The sequence below is a fragment of the Numida meleagris genome, chromosome 23 (genome assembly GCF_002078875.1).
Source record: "Numida meleagris isolate 19003 breed g44 Domestic line chromosome 23, NumMel1.0, whole genome shotgun sequence".
NCBI classification, from domain to species: domain Eukaryota; kingdom Metazoa; phylum Chordata; class Aves; order Galliformes; family Numididae; genus Numida; species Numida meleagris.
The window spans coordinates 3,726,736-3,748,627 of NC_034431.1; the positions used below are offsets into that span (position 1 = coordinate 3,726,736).

General features: G+C 49.2%; 1 protein-coding gene across 3 annotated transcripts; it reads right to left on the reverse strand.

Annotated features, from left to right (window-relative positions):
• On the reverse strand, nucleotides 12-20,880 carry TBCEL (tubulin folding cofactor E like). Of its 3 annotated transcripts, XM_021375850.1 has the most exons (9): nucleotides 20,734-20,801; nucleotides 19,389-19,919; nucleotides 17,485-17,634; nucleotides 15,158-15,297; nucleotides 11,889-12,070; nucleotides 10,585-10,841; nucleotides 8,977-9,103; nucleotides 8,425-8,541; nucleotides 12-4,175 (listed from the first exon to the last, which is right to left on the reverse strand). In XM_021375850.1, exons 2-9 carry the CDS (start codon nucleotides 19,462-19,464, stop codon nucleotides 3,857-3,859), a joined length of 1,368 nt encoding a protein of 455 aa, XP_021231525.1. In that variant the 5' UTR covers nucleotides 19,465-19,919; nucleotides 20,734-20,801; the 3' UTR covers nucleotides 12-3,856. The 3 variants fall into 3 exon arrangements, with proteins under 3 accessions (XP_021231525.1, XP_021231526.1, XP_021231527.1); XM_021375851.1 differs by lacking the exon at nucleotides 19,389-19,919 and having other exon boundaries at nucleotides 20,734-20,880; XM_021375852.1 differs by lacking the exon at nucleotides 19,389-19,919 and having other exon boundaries at nucleotides 17,485-17,631; nucleotides 20,734-20,818.

Below are 21,892 nucleotides of genomic sequence, written 5' to 3' on the forward strand. Positions count from 1 at the left end.
ACAGTTTTCCCTTTTTCTTTAGAGTTACATACGGATGCATAATTAATAGGGTGCGAGAATAGACCTTCATGTTTAAATCATGTTTGAAATTTCCAGTAAGTGCAGAACAGCAATCACAGCGGCGGAGGCCTGAGATGGCTGCGGCCGCCCCAGTGCCGCTCTGGGGACGGCGTCTGCCCGCTGCCTACAAAGGCTCCGCGAGCACCGAGGGTGGCACAGCTGCCAGGAATACATATTTTAGCCTCCGGGCTGCTTTCAGCACATCGTTTGCATTTTCCAATCTGCACACAAACAGGCACCTCCAGAATCTCATTTCCAAGCAGAAATGGCAAGCGGTGGAGGCAGAGCGATGGCAGAGCGCAGCAGGCGACGGCCAACCCAGAGCCAACCCCGAGAGCGCTGCGCAGGACCGGGGGCACGTACCCTGAGCTGCCCCAAGCCCTGGGGACCGCGTGGTGTCACCGGCCACCGGGATGCACGTGAGTCCTGCTAAACACAGTGGCACGTTGCAGTGAGGGGGGACAGCCGCCCCGCCATGCATATTCAGAGCATCGCTGGCGAAGCAGTACGTTTGTCACATCTGGTCAAAACATGGATCTTCAATGAGGACGTCTCCAAAATAAAACAGCGGCGCAGCATCTCGTCTCAACACGCGGAGCCGTGCAAAACTTTGGTATATAGCTGTTACCCAATTCCGTACGAACCAGGTGCTTCTTCCACTGTGCAGACTGCCCACGGCAGAGTCTTACGCAGGAACAACAAAACAGTTCTTGACAAAAGTAGCACTCTGAGAAAAGAACACAAGAGCTAGAGAAGCTTGCAAGCCTGCGTTTCGTTTTCTCGAAGGAATGGGGCAGAAATGGGGACCTGTCACTAAAGCAGACACGTGTCAACGCAGCCAGGACACAGCACCTCGTGGCACTGCATGGACTGACACGGAACCAACTGCCAGCTTGGGATGCTCTCACTGCCCACTGCCAGCCCCAAGACCCCTCTTGTTCAGAGCCCCCAGTGTCCCCCCAAGACACCTAGTAAGCGGTAACATCGCCCAAACACAGGACCCTTCTCCATCAGGTATTACAACAGGAAAGCAATCCAGTTTGGGACATCCTGGCGCGTTGCTTGCGTACCACTCCATCCTACTTTTCAAAGTCTATCACGTAAACATGTCAGTCATTCCTGGTTTTTGGACATGGCTCTTTCTCCTTGGGAAGCCAACCGATGCTTCTGGTTTCCACCCAACGCATGCTCTGCTGCTGCCTGAACAGCTTGGGAACATTGTCCAGGAACAACCTTCCCCCGATGACAGGGCAAGGCACACATTCGTACCGAGGAGCCAGTTTGGGTGATGATGCCGAATCCCTAGTGATACGCAGCACGTGTCCACATTGCACACAGCGAGCTATTCTCTTTGTCCACCTTCCAGTTCCCACCAGTTCCACCGCAAATAAAGCCGTTCTTTACTGGCAGCTCCCAGCCTGTGCAGCAGCAGCACCGCTCCCTGCACGGATGAGGGTAATTCTTTGCAGGCAAACAAACTCACAAGCACATAGCTGGGTCTTCTTCAATATCCCCTTTAGTTCTTTAATGGACTTTGTTTATTTCCCTCTCCGCAACTGAGCCATTTAATTGTGCTGAGCAAGCTGGTCAGTAATTACAGCATCTCACTAATACCAGTTACAATGCCATAAATATATCCATGTAGGCAATTACTGCTCTGTAGAATTAGATCAGAGATTCCTTTGCATCCGCACTGGTTGCCTAACTCGGACAACGCGGCGACCGATGGATGATGTACTTAAACAGGAGGTCAACGGGAGAAATAGGCTTCTAATATTAAACAACCATATCTTCATAAAACTTTGTTTTATAACAAAATATCTTATTAAACACAACTTTTCCGATGCATATCTATGTATATATCATACAGAAGTGTTGGCTTCAGAGTTCCGCTATAAGGCAGCAAAATGCCTTTCACTGCCCAAATGGAAAATACATCTTCAGTAAAGCTCTAGCTTATAAAAGCATCATCTTATGGTACACTGCCACCACCTCCCTGCTCGTGTTCTACGGCCCTGCAGCTATGGCCGTAGTCTCTACGCTACCTATGGTGACTTCTGCTCTGCTTACTATTGCTCGTCTCGATGGTGCCAGGACATGGATGGTTTGGGCAGGGAGATGAGGCAGAAATAATTACCTTGTCTTAAATCCTCCCATTTTTCATCCTTACTGTGGATGCGGAACTGATCCCCACCGAACGGTCCCTACAACCCGAACCTGAAGATTACGAGATAATACTTTGTCCCCTCCCCATCCTACCCCACCCCACGATCTAGGTAAAATATGAAGAGAAATACACAACTCCAAGGCTATAAAGGAGCTTGGTGGTATGGACAAAAGCATCTCGGGAAAAAAAGTGCACGTGGGGACAGGGAGCATTTCAAAACTACGGTCAGGAGTTCACGTGTAACTAGAGCCCTCACTGCACAGCTTCAGAAACTCTGATGCAGTTGCTTATAACTAGGTAATTTGAAAAGTCTGCAGCTTGTCAGGATGACAGAAGAACAAGGGAGGACAGAGTAAAGCGAAACGGCTGTCTGATTTACAAGAGATATAAAGGACTGAGGGTTTCATCGCACAGGAATCTGCGCTGCAGTAGAAAGGGGGGCTAATTTAAGCGGCAGCACACAATGCCTACAAGGTGCACGTGGGGGGAGGGGGAACTAGTGAACACCTGCTTTACAATACACGTGGGTATAGGTGCTTTTGGACCCGCCATCTAAGAAATTGATCCACGTCAACACATTCTGTTAGTTTGGACCCTAAACAGAGACCCCACAGCCAGGGGTCCCCCGGGAAAGTGCCAGGTTTCATTTCTGGTGCAACAACAACAAACAAACTTCAACTCGAGGCTTGCTCTATCCCAGGAGAGCAATTTCAGCCATTCCACTTTCAGGACACACCGGTACAAGGTTCAGTGCTCATTGGAAGACCTTTCGGCGTCACAGGGATGTCTCCTAGCCAATGGGGGAACACACTCCTCGCCACATTTCTGACCCACTACCCTAGACACCCTCAACCCACAATTCCCTTCCCAAATCACATGGCCAGGCTTGCTTTGCCTACAGGCTGACAGCGCTACGGGTTGCAGACACTGTGACATGGATACAGAAAGCAAACCTTCTCCAAACTCATGATAGGACAGCATGGCTAGAAGCATGTATTTTTAAAAGAAATCCTTTCTTTCTCATAGCATCCCTGTCTTTCCCTCATCTTGTGCGCTCACACCAACCAGTGGAGCCAAGCGGATGCGCTGAATACTGAATACCTGAGCTCTGATTCAAACCGAACGCTGTTTCAGATCTTTTCAATGAGCTTGAGTGTGCCAAAAGGCTACGAGACAGCACCCAGATGGAAAACCAAGCTCGCTCAAACTGCAGTTGGATAGCTACGGTGCTCTGATGGTGCCAAAAAAACCCCAAACCAAACACATGTTGTTTAGAAAAAGAAAAATAAACAGGTCAAATTCCGCACCAAGCTATCTCCTCCCTTACGGGCCCTAGTGTTCTTCAGCTTCAACAACTGACCATTCGTGCCAAATCACGAGTATACCGGAGCATCAAAGAAAACATGGGGGTATTGCACACACTGAAACACACGCACTGAAGTCAGTCGTCACCTCGAGGTCACCTGCAGTGGGTGGCGGGCATGGTTCCCTCATCAGGGCACTCGCTCCGGGCTAAGCCATTACCTGCTATAGAAACACAACCAAACCTCAACCGACCAACCGAAACAAAAACCTTGCAAAAACTCCTTAAATGCATGTGTGTGGGTGTGTGGGGTGGGTCGAGAGGGGCTATTTCATCCTGGGCTCCACATAGATTTTGTCTCCATCCCGAATGCCGTAGGAATGCAGTGCTCGCGAGCTGTACTTCATCTCCTCGGGGCCGAAGGGGGTTTCCTGGTCCAAGTAGAAGAGCAGCATGTTGCTGGTTGACAGTTGCACGACAGTTTTTAAGTGCTTCTTCAGTTCTGCCACAGTCTGATCAAGGCGGATCGACATCTCTTCGACCTTGTCCTGGAAGTGAACCTCCACCTTCACGCTGCTCTGCGGCCGCAGATCCACGACTGCCAAGGGCTCCAGCTTCCCATACTTGGTGATCAGCTCGTGGTACCTGCAGAACAAAACAAGTCCAGAGTTACAGTGCAGTCCCTCGGATGGCCATTGTACTCTTCACAAGTCATCATTTCACCTTTGCTGCAGTCATCCAAGGACACCATTAGATTGCAAAGCGCAGCTTAATGTCTGCAGCGACTACAGAAACAACTCAGGCTTCCTTCTCCATTTTTCACCACTTTAGGGAGCTCTGTTTTTCTCATATGAGGCAACATTCACCCTTGATTTGAGTCAGACAACCTATACAGACATCCATCAGGAATAAATCTGGATTGGCAGGAGTCTGCTTTCTGCTCTGCTAGCCTGACACTTCACAGAGCACACACTATTTCTTTAGCACAGCGCTGAACATGAGCAAATAGGAACCAGAAAGCCCATCACTCCAGTCCCTTTGTCTCACGGTTCCCAGATGCACTGCAGCACCAACATGAGCCCACCCGAGACATTCAGGTTGACTGGTCTCAAAACAGCTCCATAAGAGCAACTGAGCAGCAGTTCCAGAAACACCGTGACGACAGCAGGATTTGGAAGAAAGGGAGGATAATACACTTGCAAGACTCTACACCTCCTGCTCCACTTCTTGCCAGTCCATCTCTTAAGTGTACTCTGGTGACACAGGAGTTTCACTAGCAGACCCGCACTGGCTCTGACACAAGTCCCACTGACACCTTCCCCTTGGAGGCAAGTTCTCCAACCTTCCTACCCGAGGTCCAGCTCAGGGAACCATGCAAGGCAATGCAAAGCTCGCCTCATCCCCCCGCTGCCTTCAGCTGCTATTGCTCCCACTGGGAATGCAGCACCTCCCTTGCCTGGCTGGGAAACGGGCAAAAAGGCAGCACAACACATAATGCAATTGAAATGACAAAGGCTGAGAGCTGCAGAGAAAAGGTAACGTTTCAGAGGCCCTCCACTGTGCACTATACAGAAAGCTCTTTTTGTTCCTGATCTGAGCCCAAGCCGAATGTGATCGGTGCTGTGTCACTGCTCCTGTCAAGAGATGACGGGTCCTGGCAGGACGGCGACCCCTGGGAGTCCTACTGAAGGCAGGAACGTTCCTGGAGAACAGCAGCCCTTCTGTCTGCAGGGAAATGAGGTAAGGGCCTCTAGGCACTAGGATTTCCCTTGTCTCACAGACAAAATGGGCCTTCACCGGGGCTGAGTGTCCAAATGCAGGCTGGTGCCCTGCTCTCACAGTCACCTGGCCGATACGATCAGGCTGGTTTAGAAAAGCCATTAGTGCTGGGACGAGACAACGTGCTCCCCATACTTTACCTGCTGGGCTATGCCTGCAGCAAGCACGAGTGCTGCACCGTGTATCACTGACAGCGAAGAAATCCTCACCATGCTCAGTCCACAGACTAGTGTTGTACAGAGTATAGAAGAGAGGGACAAACCTCCAGCAGGCTGAGAGGAAGAAGTACCTCAAATGGGCTAGGATTACCCAAACGCATGTTGCGAACATAGAACATGGCCTTTCATTTTCTTGCACCGAGGAAAGGCAGAACAAGCTTTGCAGCATGCTCCTTGTACACTAACTGCAGGCTGTACAGAACGTTGGGAGTCTGAAAGACTGGATCCCCTCTGATCAATAGGGATGAAGGCACAATGAGCATTCAGTACCCTGGTAATTGGCACCCTGGAGACTCCCATAATCGCCTCTTGCAGCCTGACAGGCGCTGGCTGCCAGAGCAGAGGATGCTGGAGAAACGAGCCTGGTTACAAGTGCCTCTGATATTCTGCAGATAAACAGCAGACCAGAGCAGAGGACTCATTAAAAACCCACAGACACAACAACGTCACTCCAGAAGCCAGCCAATATTGGATTGTACGCTCAGCACTCCTTTCTAACCCATGTCATAAGGAGAGATTATTTCTGTCCATTTCACTCCTTTTCCGATCCCTTCAAGCTGCAGCTCGTGAAGAAGCACGACACGAATGGGGAGGTTTACCAGGACAGATCTACTGTGTGTTTATTGCACACTGTGCCTCGACAGCCTGGAGGGGGGGCTGCTTGCACTGGTGCATTTTCCATGCATTGCTGCTGTCTCCCTCCGCTTGAGGCTGCACTGCAATGCAGATGCTGTGCCCCCGCAACGAGATGCATGTGTCCTGATTCGATTCTAATTACAAATCGCCTTCAGAGAGACCACACCAGATCTGGAGCAAAGGGGAGGAAGCTCCTGCAAAAACCACACACACAAAATCCCTCTGCAAAGAATGCCAGCTTTCTGGGCTGCTGTGCTCAGGTCCAGGAACTGAACCAAGGCACGAGGGACGCTCTCAGCCATCTGCAGCCTCATTACAAAATACACTGTAGTGGAACAGCTCCTCCAGAACAGAATAACCCCCTTCAGAGGCCACACAAGTCTCTTGGATACGCTGCACAGATGAAGGGATTCAGACAATAAGCCCATTGACTGAGAAAAGGACTCTGATGGCGTTTAAAGGTTAAGGAACTGAAGGCAGATTTCTCTGGTATCTTACTGCAATGGCATACAGTTAGCATGCTGGTCAAGATCAGCCCAGCCTCACCAGACAGGTGAGATACTAGCAATTTCTTACATGGCCAGAAAATGCTTTATGAGCTCCTGGAGCTATACACTGAGCTAACTCCTCCACACTACATTGCTCCCGGACACACAAGGCTCCTGTCACTGCAGTGCCTACAGACACAAATACAGATCAACAAGCAGGAACAACATCAGAGCCTGCCAGCTATTTGCCTTCCCTCTGCTGCCCAAACCCTTCCTTCTGAGCTCAGGGCAGCACATCTGTTCCACCACAACCAAAGGGCTGCTCAAACTTTACCTTCCCTCCTAAGTGTGTACCTGAAAAACCACTCCCAGCCCAAAGGCCTGCTTTGCCTTCTCCCAGCTGCCCTTCCCAGGGACCCTGAGCCTGTTTGCCATTGTCCCTGGCCGCCCTGCTCTTCCCTCCTTTTGGAGCCACAAACACTGAGACGTACAACAGTTTTCTTAAAGATGTTATTGAGAAGAATCCATTCTAGGAGCAGCAGCACAAGCTTACAGCCCCCTCTCCCCTTCTCCTGCCTCTCCCCTGCATTTTCTGCCTGTGCCCCTATCCCTTCCAACATTTGTTTCAATTTTTCCACTTATAGAGTTCCCGAAATTACAAGCCAGGACTTGTCCTCAGAACAAGGCACAGGCAGGACCTCTAGCTGCCTCGTCTCTCTGACTACACTGGTGCCGCTTGCCTCTGAACTGACCCCAGCATGCCTTCAGCAAACACCAGTATCGCTGGACTCATCAGTATTCATACAAACCACCGTGCCCCCAATTCCCCATTCCAACCTTCTGATGTCCTCACTGTACTGACAGGCCATACACAGCTCTTCCAAAAAACAAGAGGCAGTTTCACCTGCAAGTTAATCTAAGGGAAACACTGACTGACCAATGTAAACACCGACCAGATGCTGTTCACGTCGCTGCCATCTCTTTACATTTCAATTCCTCACTTTGTCCTTACCTCTATCTGCCCCCACTTCCAGCTCTCATACACACATACTCACTCTTGTCCTCCTCCTTTTCTGTAAAGAAAGAGCCCTGAAGCTTTGCTGTTTGTAAAGCTCATGGGAGTCATAGGGCACAAGGCATGTCAGTGCAGCGACTGGACACTCCACAATCCTTCCTCAGCCCATTAAGAAGCAGTAAGTAGATGCTGGTGTAGAGAAGATACAGACCGAGCAGCATCTGTCAAAGTTCATTAGTTTACTAAGATTAACAGGTCATTGGGCATACTTTTTGGCAAGGAAATACCATCAAACTTACCATTTACGAGCTTCAAAGTGAGGGGACAGCTTCCCATGGCCAGGCTCGTTTCACACACCAGATGGCCAAGAGAATTAGAAGCCCTGGCCTGGCACTGGAGAGCACGATCTGAACTGACTTCTGGGTACTCCCAAGCACAGGTGGATTATGAAGCCAGCCTCTGGGAGGCCAGGAAGCAATGAAGATCATGACCTGAACAGTCATGTTGTTTAATGGCACTTGACACAGGCACTTTAAGACGAAATTTCACTCTGGAGTGATTCTACAAGTCATGAGACAACACTCTAATGTAACAGCATCAACTCGCACAGAATGAACGTGGCAAGACAGGAGGGAGGTGAGGAATGTGTTTTTCACAGGCTAGCTAGCCCAGATTTCCCATGTAACATCAGCTCTTTGTTTGCCTTCACTTTGGCCTCGTTGCCTTTTCACTCCCATTCCAAGACAAAGGCTTCATACCTGAATGGGACTTCCTCCTCTGGGAACTCCATGTAATATCGGATGAAGAATCGCTCCGAGTCCTCTCGCTCCCCGTCGCCAACAATGCTCCCGTTGAGCTTGATGATAGATGGCAACCTGCTTGCAGACACCAAGAAGTACAGTCAGCGAGAAAAGCAACCCAAATAAGGGTGACCAACGAGACAGTCACCCCCAAAAGCTACGTGCCACAACGTTACCATCAGGAGACTGCTGCCCCCAGGAGAAAGGGCATGCAATTTCCAAGTGCATTCAGAACTAAGCACTCCCATTCCACCACATGCATGCATCACGTGCATGTGCATGCCTGGGACTCAAAACATTCTTGGGAACGTAGAGAAGTTAAGACTACGGGTTTCTATTCCTCTCTTTCTTTCCCAAACAGCATAAAAAACACCCCACCAAATCCTCCAGTCTTTCAGAGCAGTGATTTTACACAGAACTCCATCTCCTAACAGCCTCCTCCTCCAATTACCAGCTAGCAGCTGCTCACTGTCATGTAACAATTCTGCACAGGAGAGCCAAACAACAGACCTGGCTATTAGCAGCTTCCTGCGCTCCTCAGTGGTGTAGGACTGCAGCAAAGGGATTCCTAGCAGTTTCACTTCCTCGAGCTTGGGAAAAGAATTTAACTTGTCAATGTCTTCCCAGCAATGCAGACCTGCTCAGAAGAGAAGATGTGCTTACACAAACACAGATAATACATAATGTATCCAAGACTATCAAACATAGGCAAACAACATATGTGACAGGGAAGTGTCTACTAAGTTTCTTTGGAAGTCAGCTTCTTGCTCATGGCACACTGAAAACACCTCCCCTTCATTTGCCTGCAAGACGGAGCAGTTGTAATTCTCCCATGCTGTTGTATCAGTCTGGAAAGATGCTCTGGACAGGTGATTTGGGAGCTTAGCTTTTACAGTGGTCTCTGCTTTGTCACTTTTTCTAACACCCTCCTTGGGATTTCTGGACTCTATTCAACTCTCAGTTCACAAGCCACAGAAATGCAGTTCGGAATCCCATGATCTTAAATACCTAGCGTCAAAATTGCCAACACTTATCCCGGGAGCACTTGCTCCTCAGTGAGATAGTGCTTTCAAAATCCAGGTGAGCAGGCTTTGCTTCCTTTGGTTTTATATGGATTCTTTGACGCTTACACTGCCAAGCGTGTTAACGAAGTACCTTCTACCCAGGCTTAAGACTTTGCTATTGCTCACGCAGCGTTGAAGGCTGAAGAGAACAAAAGATAATGATGCATTAAGTACTTCTGCAGATGAACGTGTGGCGGACGTGCTGTCTCACCAGTGCGTCACAGCCCTCCCAGCCTGCCCTGCAGCCTCCTCTCCCTGAGCACAGGGTGCACTTCCCAGTACTCCCATTGCTCACGCTCATTCTCTTTCTGGAGCAGTTGCTGAAAAATCTCAGGGGCTAAAGTGTAAAGCAGCCTTGAGCAAAACTTGTGGTGCGCTTCCGATATCTGAGGACACGCAGCAAACAGCTTTGGCTGGTGTACACTTGACCCTTACGTGCCACATACCTACACCTGTGCTCATTCCACCCAAGATAAAACACAGAGATGGAAAATCAAATGGGTCTCTTTCATCCTCTCCACTGTCAGACATTTATCCTTCTTCAGAATTGCCTGAGGCAGGGACAGGAACTGGAAGGAAACTGCTAACAAAAACAGCCCTTTGCCAGCTCACTTGGAGTAACTGCCAGTCCACTTTGCTCTGACTCATCACCTAGGCAATGGCTGACTACGAAAAGGTAAAGCCAACAGAAATGAGCAAGTGCGCTTCCTGCTTGTTTTCCTTCCCTAACACTGCATTCCTCAGGTCAATGCGCTTCAGTACATCTGGCAGGACAGACTGGGCCGAAGGTAACAGGCCACTTTCATCTCTGCCACAGCACCAGAACCATCCAGAAGATTTAGGTTCCTGCTCAGCACTGCTGTCTTCAGCCGCCTTCTCTCACACTTCACAGGACGCAGTGCTGACTGCAGCTTGCTTACTGCTAACGCAGCCTAGGAAGCAACCACCCCCAGGCTAAAGTTTCAAGCAGCACCACGTGTGTTTTCCACCTTCTCAGGAGGAAACATTCTGATCAACTGCAGTCACAAGAAGTGCACCGCTTCGGGGCGCTCACCTGATTTGTGCAAATTGATGGATCGCAAGTTGGGGAACAGCCTTGCGAGGGAATCTTCCGACTCTTCGATGGTCGTGAGGTTGTTGTTAGCCAGAATAAGCGTGTCCAGAGATGGGAACATAATTCCCAATTTTCGAATTTCAGTCCAGTCTTGAAGATTATTGTCAGTTATGTGGAGCAATTTGAGAGACTGACAGCAAACTGGAGAACAAGACACTGTTTCGTAGTCGTTAAGGCACAGGAAGAGCTCCTCCAAGCTGCACAGGGAAGAAAGATCATGTCATCATCTTAACAAACCTTGTGAAACGATGACCACCGAGGGTGCAGGGACATGTACATGCTGCTTTAATACAGCTTTCTTTAATGGCTCCTACTTGATTTGAAACCTCACCGCAGAGAGGTCCTCTGAGCGCTCCTAATGGAGCGTTTCAACTACTTCTCTGCTCTGCTCCCATTTGTAAGCTTCATCCATAGCTCTGCATGTCCCCCTAGGTCCCCAAATACTTTTAGCTGTATAACTTGTCTAACAGATCGTTTGGGATGGTGTTCCACATTTGTGCCTGATGAGCCACCAGCCCAGCTCCAGTGGTGACTGGTACTTCCTCTCAGTGCTTACCACTTAATCTAATGAGGTGCTTTTATACAATACATATGATGATTCTCCCCACCTCGCTGGTTCTGCCAAAGCCTCCTATTCGAGAAAAAAGAGGTCTCACTAAGTTCACTCCTCTAATTCCTGTTGTACACACGCTGCTCACGGGGGATATACTGCTGCCATCACCTCCGCTTACAGAACTGTGCAAGGAGGAATCTGGTATCAAACTGAAGCCACCGAGGACATCCGGGGAAACTGAATGCCACTGCCAAGGTGGACCACGGCCAAGCCACAGAAATCAACGCATTTGCACAGAAAAGCACGATGAAATATTACTTGACTAGTGGCCAGACCCTCCGATTTACATCCCATTCAAAAGCTATTAGTGCAGGTATGCACTGCGCCATTCATTCTGCAGTGAGTCACCTCCTGCATTGTCGGGATCATTATCCATCTCTCAGCGCCGGTATTTGGATGTGGAAGAGCAGCCTTGGTGGGCTTTGCAGCACTGCACAAGTTCAGCTTTTAAACTGTTGTCAAGCCTTCACCTGGCTAGTTCCCAAGCTCCCAAAGAAGAAATTCCATTTTCTTCTACTTATCACATTCAGTTCCTCACACCCCCGCTCGTTCCTCCCCACGTTAGCTGCTAGGACAGCCTTGAGCTGTGTGCAGCCACCACCCTTTTCTCTGCCCAGCTCCCCGTGCTTACTCAGGTAATTCCTGCAGGATTGTGTGGACTGTTTCCCAGGAAGCTTTGCTGTTGTTGAGCACAAGTTTGCGGACACCAGCGAAAGACCCAGCGCACCTTCTCTCTAAAACGGACAAACTGAGAGGATTGGAACTCAAGTTTAGAAACTCCAAGTGGGGAACGTTGGACACAATTTTACTGACCTAAATGAGGAGGGGAAAAAAAAAAAAAGAAGAAAACAAAAAGAGAGAGAAAGAAAGACACGTGTATCAGGCAGTAATCAGACCTTGTGCAATAATATCCTGTCTCCTGAAAGGAGGCCATTCGGAATGACGATGAGGCTCAAGGAAATTATATGGGGGGGAAAAAAATTAGGCTTGTGGATAACTACCTGAAATTCATACTCCAGCTATTCACTGATCTAGTTTGATTGGTTAATTGCTCCTTCACCTCAGTGGTTCAATTAATTACAATCTCTGGGCAACTTGATAAGAGAAAGAAAGAAAGTCTCTGGGGAGAGGTCATAAAATCCACCTGAACACCCAGCTGCAGCAGCAGCAGCACAGTCCTGGGGCTGTAGCTCTGACTGCTGCCATCCCACTTTCAGCAGGGCAGCCACGGGCACGTCTCCTGAGTTTCTGCCATCACCAACCGCTCGCTCAGCTTCCCACTGCTCCCCACTTGCCACAGATTTTGCTGTTTTGCCAGAAGCTCACTGTACACACAGAGAGAATTCCGTATTTGATTCCATTCCTCTGCACACAGCAGCTTTCCTGCAATCGATCCAAACGCTGGGTACCTCTGCTTGGGGCTCCTTGCTTTCTCTGTGTGTACAAGGTGCTGAGGGCATGGTAGCAGGGAGGTGAGGAAGAAAGATGCAGAAAGAAGAAGAAGAAAAACCAGAGGCGATGGGGTACAAATCTGGAGTGCAGCATACATAATGGATCGTGGGATTGGGGCAGGTGCTGACCTGGATGCCACCAATACACAGAAAGATACTAGAAAAGGTTATTAAAGTGGTCAATTTGTGGTCACCTAAAAATGATTAAGTGAACAGAACAGCCAGGCAGCATCAATTTGTAAAGAACACATCACGTCAATCTAATTTTCCTCTTCGACTGAGTAACTGACTCAGTGACAAGTTGCATAATGGAATGTCAGCTTCTGAGGCCATCTGCACGCCGGTCACATCGGCAAGCAGAGGACTCTGAGCAGCCCCTGGAATATTGCTCTAAGTTACGAGTTCAGTACAAAACCAGCAGACACCACGAGGGCATCTTCCTGCAGAATGCCACTTGTTACGTTGCCAGGGGGCAGAACAGTTGAACACTATGTGTTTTCTTCATCTGTGGCTGATAGCAAGGTGGGAAGGACTGCCATCATGTACGTGAGCAGAGGCCAAAAGGTGCAAGTTCATTGCAAGGACGGTCAAGGCACCAACGCTGGGGAAAAGACATTTATTGAGAACACAGCAAGGAGTCAGAAAACACCTCGCTGGAGAGCTCCACTCTGCAAAGCAACTGAGATGGGAGAGATTTGGGAAGACTGTGACATGCACAGTTCGACAACACAGTGTGGTTGCTAGCAAAGGACAATGGTGTCTTGCAAAGCTGAAATTCATATGTTACATACGTGATGCTGGAGGAATTACTCTGCCTCACTTGGAGCTGATGAAGCCTCAGCTCAGGTGATGTCATGTTTCAGGCACCACAAGCTTTAAGAACGAAGTGGTCAAACTGGAAGGACATGGAAGCAACAAAACCAATATGGGATTTGGAACAAAAATGGCCTGCAATGAAAAGTAGGAGTAACTGGATTTTTTTTCATTACTATCCTATAGTTGGAAAAAGAGACAGGAAAGCTCCTGATGTGGGTAGAAAAGGCTGTCACAAAGGGAGCAGCAGTGAATGCTCCTCCATGCTTGCTGTGTACAGGGCACCAGCAATTGCCTTAACTTGCAGGATGGCAGACTTACGTTACGTGGTTTAGATTAAGAGGTTATTAGCTAGCTGGGCATCTGGAATCCCCATCTCTGGCAGTTTGTAAGAGCCAAGTAGATATTTATCTGCTGGAGACAGCTAAGAAAACTTAATCCTGTCTTAGAGGAAGGGGCCAAAGAAGATGGAAAACCTTTCATTTCCTGCTTTACAGCGGTTCACGCAGAGGCCAGCAAATGGTGCTGTCCAGGGGCAGCCTAAGCAGAGAGCCCAAAGAGCAGGGTGCCAGGCACGTAGCTTGTGTGACACGTAGCTTGTGTGACACGTGGGCGTGCAGCTGCCCCAGCTGCTCACAGTCCAACAGACAGCAGGGAGGCAGCTCATGGCTGTGGGGTGGGGCTTCTGTGGGTCACAGGACAGCAAGGCACCGACCCAGCTCAAAACAGGCATGTCTTCAGTAGAAAATCATCTTCCCTGGCTCTGATCTCAATGGACAAGGCTAAGCTCTCTCTCCTCCCCAGCTTTTAGGTGAATAAGGAAGTAACAGGAACAGGGAAACCTATCCCCAGTTCTGGCAACCCCAGTGCCGGAGCAGCAGCATTTCTGCAGAGACTGGGTCTGCTATCTGTTCCAAGACACGGGAGCTTAATGTGACAGAAACTCCCAATACCTTCACATTGCTTCTCCTTTCCTTTTCCATCTACTTCAAACACTAAACATTGAGTTAAAAGCAGAGCGTAAGACGGTGAGGAACAACAACAGATTGCAATTATTTTACTTGTGTTACATTGCATTTTTCTAGCATATTTCAGCCAAGCACTTCAGAGCACACTACGACAGCATTCAGTGCTAATTAACGAGGCTTCAAAAGTGTCCTTTGATGTAGTTATTAAACCTGTTTTGCAGATGCCAAAACAAAAGAGGAGAGAGAAGAAATACCTTGCCTGGCATTACAGATTTGGTGGCAAAGCTGGGAATTAACTCCTGCTCCACAGACCTCCTCTGCTCTTACTCTGTTGCAAACCACACTGCTCATTAACCTCTCGACTTTTGAAATGCCAGTTCCAGTGCTTTGCACAATAAAAAAATACACATTTGTCACCCACAGGCCAAGATCATAAGTCAAGAGGAGAATGGAGTCAAGTGCCCAAACGAATTAAATTTATCACGTTTATGGCTCTCGAGCTGTCAAACTAAATAAGCCTCATCTTCAAAAATGAGTAAGAACTCACAAAATAAACAGAAACTTATCTCCTTCAAATGAATGAAGTACTCTTATAACCCGTGAAGCATTTGCAGTCATAATAGTAGCCATCAAGGCTACTCAGAGAGATGCACACATGACCATTCTACCTCGTGCCAGTCTTCCAGTTTATTGTCAGAAAGATCAAGTTCAGAGACGTGAGCGCAGAAGGCGGCGATCTCGTTCTCATCCCCTGCACAGGTTATGCCACAGCTGTTCAGCACCAGCACGCTCGGAAGGTTGAGACGATCTGAAAGGGCGAAAGAAAAGATGCCCCACGGTCAGCACCACGTGGCTTCGGTCCAGAGGACAACGCCTCAGTCTCAGCGAAGACAACCGAGGTGTGAAATTCATCACGTGGGAACGATCTGCCAGAAATTGCACAGTTGACACATGTTTAAGAGATATTGGGATAAACACGGTTCACATGACAAATGAGCAACATAAATCAAGAAGTCTCCTTGCATCTAAGTATGATACATCGCACAGCATCAAAGCTCTTCAGTTACTACATTACTTTCTACCCACAGCACAGCAGCAAGGACAGTCCCTTGTGCTCGATAGCCAGTTTTGGCCTGAACTTACACTCCTCCTCAGGCATCTGCTGCTGCAGATAGGAGACAGCACTGGCTGGGCTGTCAGCTGCACAGAGCCAGGCCCCCTTATCCTCTCATGCTTAGCCCACATTGGCCAAGGATATATTTAAACATTTCTTTTTTAAGCTCTTCCTTTTCAACAACGTGAGTGATCCTACAACATGGGAGAGCTTCGGTCTCTGCTTCGCCTTCTGCTTCAGTTTCGCTCTCATCTCATCTCACGCAGGTAAACATTCTCAGCTATTTTGCAGACAAGGACTGAGAGCACAGTCACGGCCTGATTTGCTAAGGCCAAACCATGACAAACTAAAAAGCTCTGCATTTGTCACAGGAAACCTCTTTGATCCAAGAAATCCCCATTAAGGCGACACAAGCCATCAGTCTTACTCTCTTTCCCATACAGCATTCTCTCATCTCCGTTGAATATCAAAATCCACTGAAATTTAACAAGCTTTTACGTAAAGAGATGGCCCTTTTTCTGTGTCCTTCATACTCGACAGCTACACGACCAGACAGGGATTCTAACAGCAGGCAGTAGTCAGAGTGACTGGAGATTTCCAGTTTCTTGGCTCACTACCATTTGGCTTTTTTAAAGGATAGTGCTGCACTGTGGGGATTAGTTGTGATGTGCATGTAGGTCATGCCTCGATCCCATTTTAAGGCCCAAGTGCCTTGTCTACAGCTCCCAAACAACTCAGGTAGGCGTATGCTGGCACACAGGAGAGGGCACTGACTGAAGATTCCATTGGGCCGATTTTCTGTTTGCGTTCACTTTGAGCGACATGCTGTATGTTTTATCCTTACCTAACCTCAGGCCCTTTTTTCTCCTCTGTCAAACTCAGTTATTGTACATTCCATCCAGCTATCTTCTGTGGCTATTTCCCCCTTGGGGCTGGTTATGGCACAAATTGACCTGACGGAAATTTAAACTAAACTTACAACCGAAGATGGGCAAGAGGTTATACAAAGAGGCAGCAGGTCGGTGGGATAAATGGGCATCTCAGAGTCATCTGCACAAACCGAGAACCGAATGCAAACATCAGAGCTTGAGGGAAGACTCAAGGGTGTCAAACTAACCCAGTTCAAAGAGCGTGAAATAGCAACACAGATTCTGCAGTGCAGAAGACCAAAGGACGTACACGAGCAGCACAGCACTTCAGACACACATCTGTCTTGATCTTGCCTTCAGGCAGTACAGTCAGAAGCAAAGGAGAGGGATTTCTCCTGCAGTTCAGCAAAAGCATGCTCAGAGATCAGCTGACGCCTTGAGACGAGAGCCAAAGCAAACCACAAACCCACTTGAGCCACTTGTCACAAAAGAAGTCTCTCTGGAGATTCCACAGCTCAGTGCCTGGCTTGATCTACAGTCCAGTCCTGTGCGTGCTGGACTCCCCCTGTACCTGCAGGCACTGATGCGAGCTGATGGCACTGCATGATACCACTGGTATGTGGAGCAACCTCAAATACAGATCAAACACTTTTGCATCATGCCAGCCACTAACAAAGCAGTTAATATCATTAGGCTAATCAAAAATAAGCTGCAGGGACTGCTGAGCCCCCAGAAATCAGCACTGCACAGGACTTTAATTCCATCTCTCATCAAAAAGATTCTGATTCTGCTGTGCTGGCAGGGGAAAATTTAGTTCATTTTTTTACAGCAACCAGTTCAGGCACTCGATCTGCTTTCAGTCTCTGCTAGTCTAGTCTCTCAGCTTTTAGTAAGAAACACATTATAACACAGCATGACATTTCTTTTTCTCAGCAATCAGGGTGATGCTTTGTTCAACATAAGGAAGAACAACCAAGAAATTGATCCCACCAAAAACCCTACAGACACATACCTTTCATAGGTGAGCCCTGTGGAGTTGCTGGGACGTGCACGCCCATACCAGGGCCGCGGCGATACGGGAAGTTCTCAGGGCTGTATTTCTCACAAAGAACTTGCATGAAACTCCTGCCACTGGGTTGGTCCATGCTCCTTTCTTGGACTTCTGGTTAACACAGAGAACAGAGCATACAAACAGTCATCATCACCGCCAGTCTTGGGAACGTGGGAACAGAAAGTGACCGCCTGGGTCATGGATTTTGCTTTTTCATCTTTCAAATTGAAGAATACAGTGATACAGTAATCAGAAGACAAAAAAAAACCAAAACACCAAAACAACTTAAAACAAAGAAAATCGTAAGAAAAACAAAACCACAGAAATCCCAGAGAGCTAAACAAACACGCTGTCAAACATACAGTCCACATAAAAAGCCTCTGGTCCCCACATTCTTCCAGGACTGTTCCCAGCACACTCCAAGCTGCACAAGATCACTTCTGTGCCTTGCCAGAGGACTGTGAGATTTTCACAGATGATGACAAACATCTGCAGGCCGCTGAGAATTGGGGAAATAGCAAAGAGCTGTTCAAGAGATTGCTCAAAGGGGTGCTTTCATCCCCCCACTTCCCTTTCCTCTGCTGAAGGACTACAAGTCACAGTCACCCTGGGGACTCCTAGCTGCTGTGTGCTGTAGTCATGGCAAGGTCTTTACACCCTGATGCAAAACAGCTCTTCTGTTGGCTGGAGGGCTGGAGCACCAATGGTTATCCATGGTCCTGTGCACTAACAGATTACAGTGCACTTATGGTTACACCTGCGTGGCACAGATCAGCTTCACCCCAGAGGTGCCCGCGTTTCACCTAGACAAAATGAAGGAAATAGCTTTTTGGGTGGGGGGAAAAAAAGGAAGGAGAAGGAGGATCCACAGCACTCTGTTTGTAGAAAAACACTAAGCAAAGCAGCCTCCAGTTGGTTTGTTAAAATCAGGCCAACGCAGTACACAGCCTGGAGCTCAACAGTCTCAGCTAGCTGGCTTCCATCAGCAGGCACACAGCGTGTCACAGAGCTACTCGAGTTGGAGAGTAAAGGACTCTCAGAGCTCTCATCTGCACTGACAGCAGTGTCTCACTCAACACAAGGGCAAGCATCATCACTTCCCCTCTGACATCTGCACAGAGCTGCAGTTGTTCCGTGCTGTTTGCAGACCCGGGCTTCTAATTAGAACACAAGTGCTGTGTCACACCATGCTCTCAAGAACATAGGAGGCCATCACTTGGCCAGGCCAAAATACACGTTCTGCCAATTCCATTTTGCAGCTGTTTAACGTGTCTCAAAGATAAGCATGCCCTTCATATCTCGGCACGCCACAGAACAAACAGCACAGGAAAAAGGACTCCATGCACCATGCATGGGCTGCTGCTAGCTTGCCTGGAGAGATATCAGGCGTCAGCTGGAAACCCGCCTAGCAAAAGGGAACCACCGCAGTCAGCAAGCTGCTGTGCCCACAGGAACAGGGCCCTCCTGTCCTGCTCTCCCCCAGCTATGCTAAGCTTGGCATTTGACATCGTTCTGGATGACAGAACCACAGAAAAATGAAAATGATATTGCTAACCAGCGTCGAATTACCATCACTGCATGCTGCCATGAACTTTTCCTTAGACTTGTTACTGGCAATGGCATTTACAAAAAAAGTGAACAAAAAAAAAAGATTTAACTGAGGTTCAGGTTCTCTTTGCTGAGACTCACGTGCTTACCACACTTCACTTCATGATCCAACTGCCTAGAACACCTCCATCTCAAACAACTTCGACATAGTGAGAAGCAAGATGACAGAAAACTGTTAGAATTTTTGTGTGATCCATAGAGTTCACAGGTTACACCATAGAGACTTCAAAGATTAGGCTTATTTAAAAACAAAACACCTTTTTTAGTCCTCAGCAGCTTGGGTCCATTCACACATCCTGTCCTTTTCAGCTGTAGCATCAGAGTACTGACCATCCAACAGTTGTGCTCATCACCTCTGAATTTCACACATTTTCTTTTGCAAGCTTTACTTTGGCAAGCCAACGCCAAACGTCAAAGGTCAGTTATTTTTTCCATGACCCTCCTCATCAGATTTCATATTAATTATAACAACTTGTCACACTTGTGGCACCTCTGCATCACTGCCATTGCTTACGAGCAAGGATTAACAAAGCACGCAAAGAAAACATGACACATTTCCTGTGAATGCTGTCTGCACACGAGCAGGACAGGGTAATTTGCAGGGCACGCATTTCTATGTGTTGTCGTGCTGATGGCACAAGGGACAATTCATCCTGAAATAACTCTGGGCTGTCCAAATGACAGCATGGATCGCAAACGAGGTGCTCGGTCTTTGAGAGCTGTTGACAAGCGACCTTTGTTGCCTATACTCGAGCGCTGCTGGAAAGAGGTGGCACAAGGCACAGCATCTGCGAAGAGGAGCACAAAGAAGACTGACAATGACATGAAAAATACTTCTGTGACAGTGCTATAAACCAACCAGGAGCAAAGAAGATCCTTCAGAGGAAATAAGTCATGAATGACACACTCCAGAGCAAGCTGGATACCCCCAAAGCAGGCTGAACCCAAGCACACACACAACACATTTTGGCATGTCCTCGTGCCTGACAAACGCCTGCCAGAAAGCAGCCAGTCCATCCTTCTTCTGCGATGTGATCCAAAACAATTATTTCTCATAGAGTCATAACGATTGGAAAAGACCACTAAGAGCACCGAGTCCAGGCCCCGGGAGCCACCACGGCACACAAAACACCGTCAGAAACATCAGCAGATGGAACCCGACCGCTCGTGGCCGCACCGCACCGGCACGCTGCTGGGAGAAGCCAGCGGTGAGGGCCGGGAGAGCGGCGGAGCACCAAGAGCCCCAGGAAGGACAACGGGCACCTGGGGACCCACTGCTGTGCCAGTCCCGGGGCAGCGGGAGGAGCGGCCTCCACGGAGCTCCACGCGTGGGCCAAGCGCCCGCAAGCACAGCCCGGACAGGTGCGGGCCCGGTGCCGCCGCCCTCCGCAGCTCGCCGCGCTGCCCGCGCCCCTTCTGGCCCCGTTCCCTCAGCTCCCCGCGCCCAGGCCGCGGGTCCCCTGCCCGGCTGTCACAGGTTCCTCCGCCCGGCGCAGCCCCGCCGCGGTGACCCCTGGGTCCCCCGGGCCCGCTGCTGCCCGCCCGGGAGGCGGAGAGCCCTGCCCCGCAGAGGGGCGCCCCGCAAACCCCGGCCCCGCTCACCCAGGCCCGGCGGCCGCGTCCCGCATCGACCCGGAAACAGCTCGATAGCAACCAAACATCACGTGACAGCCCCCCGTCACGTGAGCAGGGCCGGGCCGGTCTCCATGGAGACGGAGATGCTGCGCCCTCCACCCAGCGGCCTGCTCCTCCCGGCGCGCCCCGCGCTGCCCCGCGGTCACTGTGGTGACGTCAGGCGAGGAGAGGACGGCACGCCGTGCCCTCAGCCCAGAGCCACCCTCAGTGCAGCCCCGGGAGCCGTGATCGTAGAATGGCTCGGGTTGGAGAGGACCCCAGGGATGCTTGGTGTCACCTTCTCAGCGGCCTGGGCCTGCCCTGCATGGCCGCCACTCGCTCCTCGTGAGCAGTTTGCCCGTTCCTCTCCTCTCTGCTCCCCACGCAGAGCCACCTCGTCCTTGCCAGGGCAACACGGCAAAAGCCAAACCGCCCCGCGCCCTGCATGCCCCAGCATACGGCTGCAGCTTCTCACACGAAGCCTTGGCAATTCATTTCCCAGGCATTTGTGGAGAACGACTTGTTTACTTCCTCGCCCGATGTCGGGTTATGAAAGATTCACACGATTGCTCCGCGTCCTGGGGCAAGCTCTAGCACGGCTGCTGTGAGGAGGGGTTGTTCTTTCTTATTACCTTGTTGACACAACATTGGTTTTGTTTTGTTCCCAGGCAGGCCAGCAGAAATGAACATCGCCTTGCTGGCGTTCTCTTAAAAAACATCTCCCCTCATGCTCTGAATGGCTTATTTGGTTCTTTTTATACATTCCAGGGAGAGCTTTGTCTCCATTTGGTTTTCCTTTCCCCGCGACTTCTGGTATCTGTTTCAGGGAGATAAAGAACTCCATTGCATTCAGTGCCTACACTCTTTTTTCTAACAATCCTCACTTTTTTTTTTTTTTTTTTTTTATTTTGCACAGTTTACTTGTGCTATTTAGTTGCTAGAAGGAAGAAAGAACATACCTCAGCTGGCAACCGGCACCGGCAGGCTACATTTTAATTTTAAATACGCTGTAGGTGCTGCTTTCTATAGTTACAGATTACCTGGATATAACAGACGTCTGTGTGAGCCTCTCTGGGTCAGTGCTGTAAGTGTGAGAAAGTGACCGGTGCATTAATTAAAGACAATGTTAATGGGGACAGTACAAGTC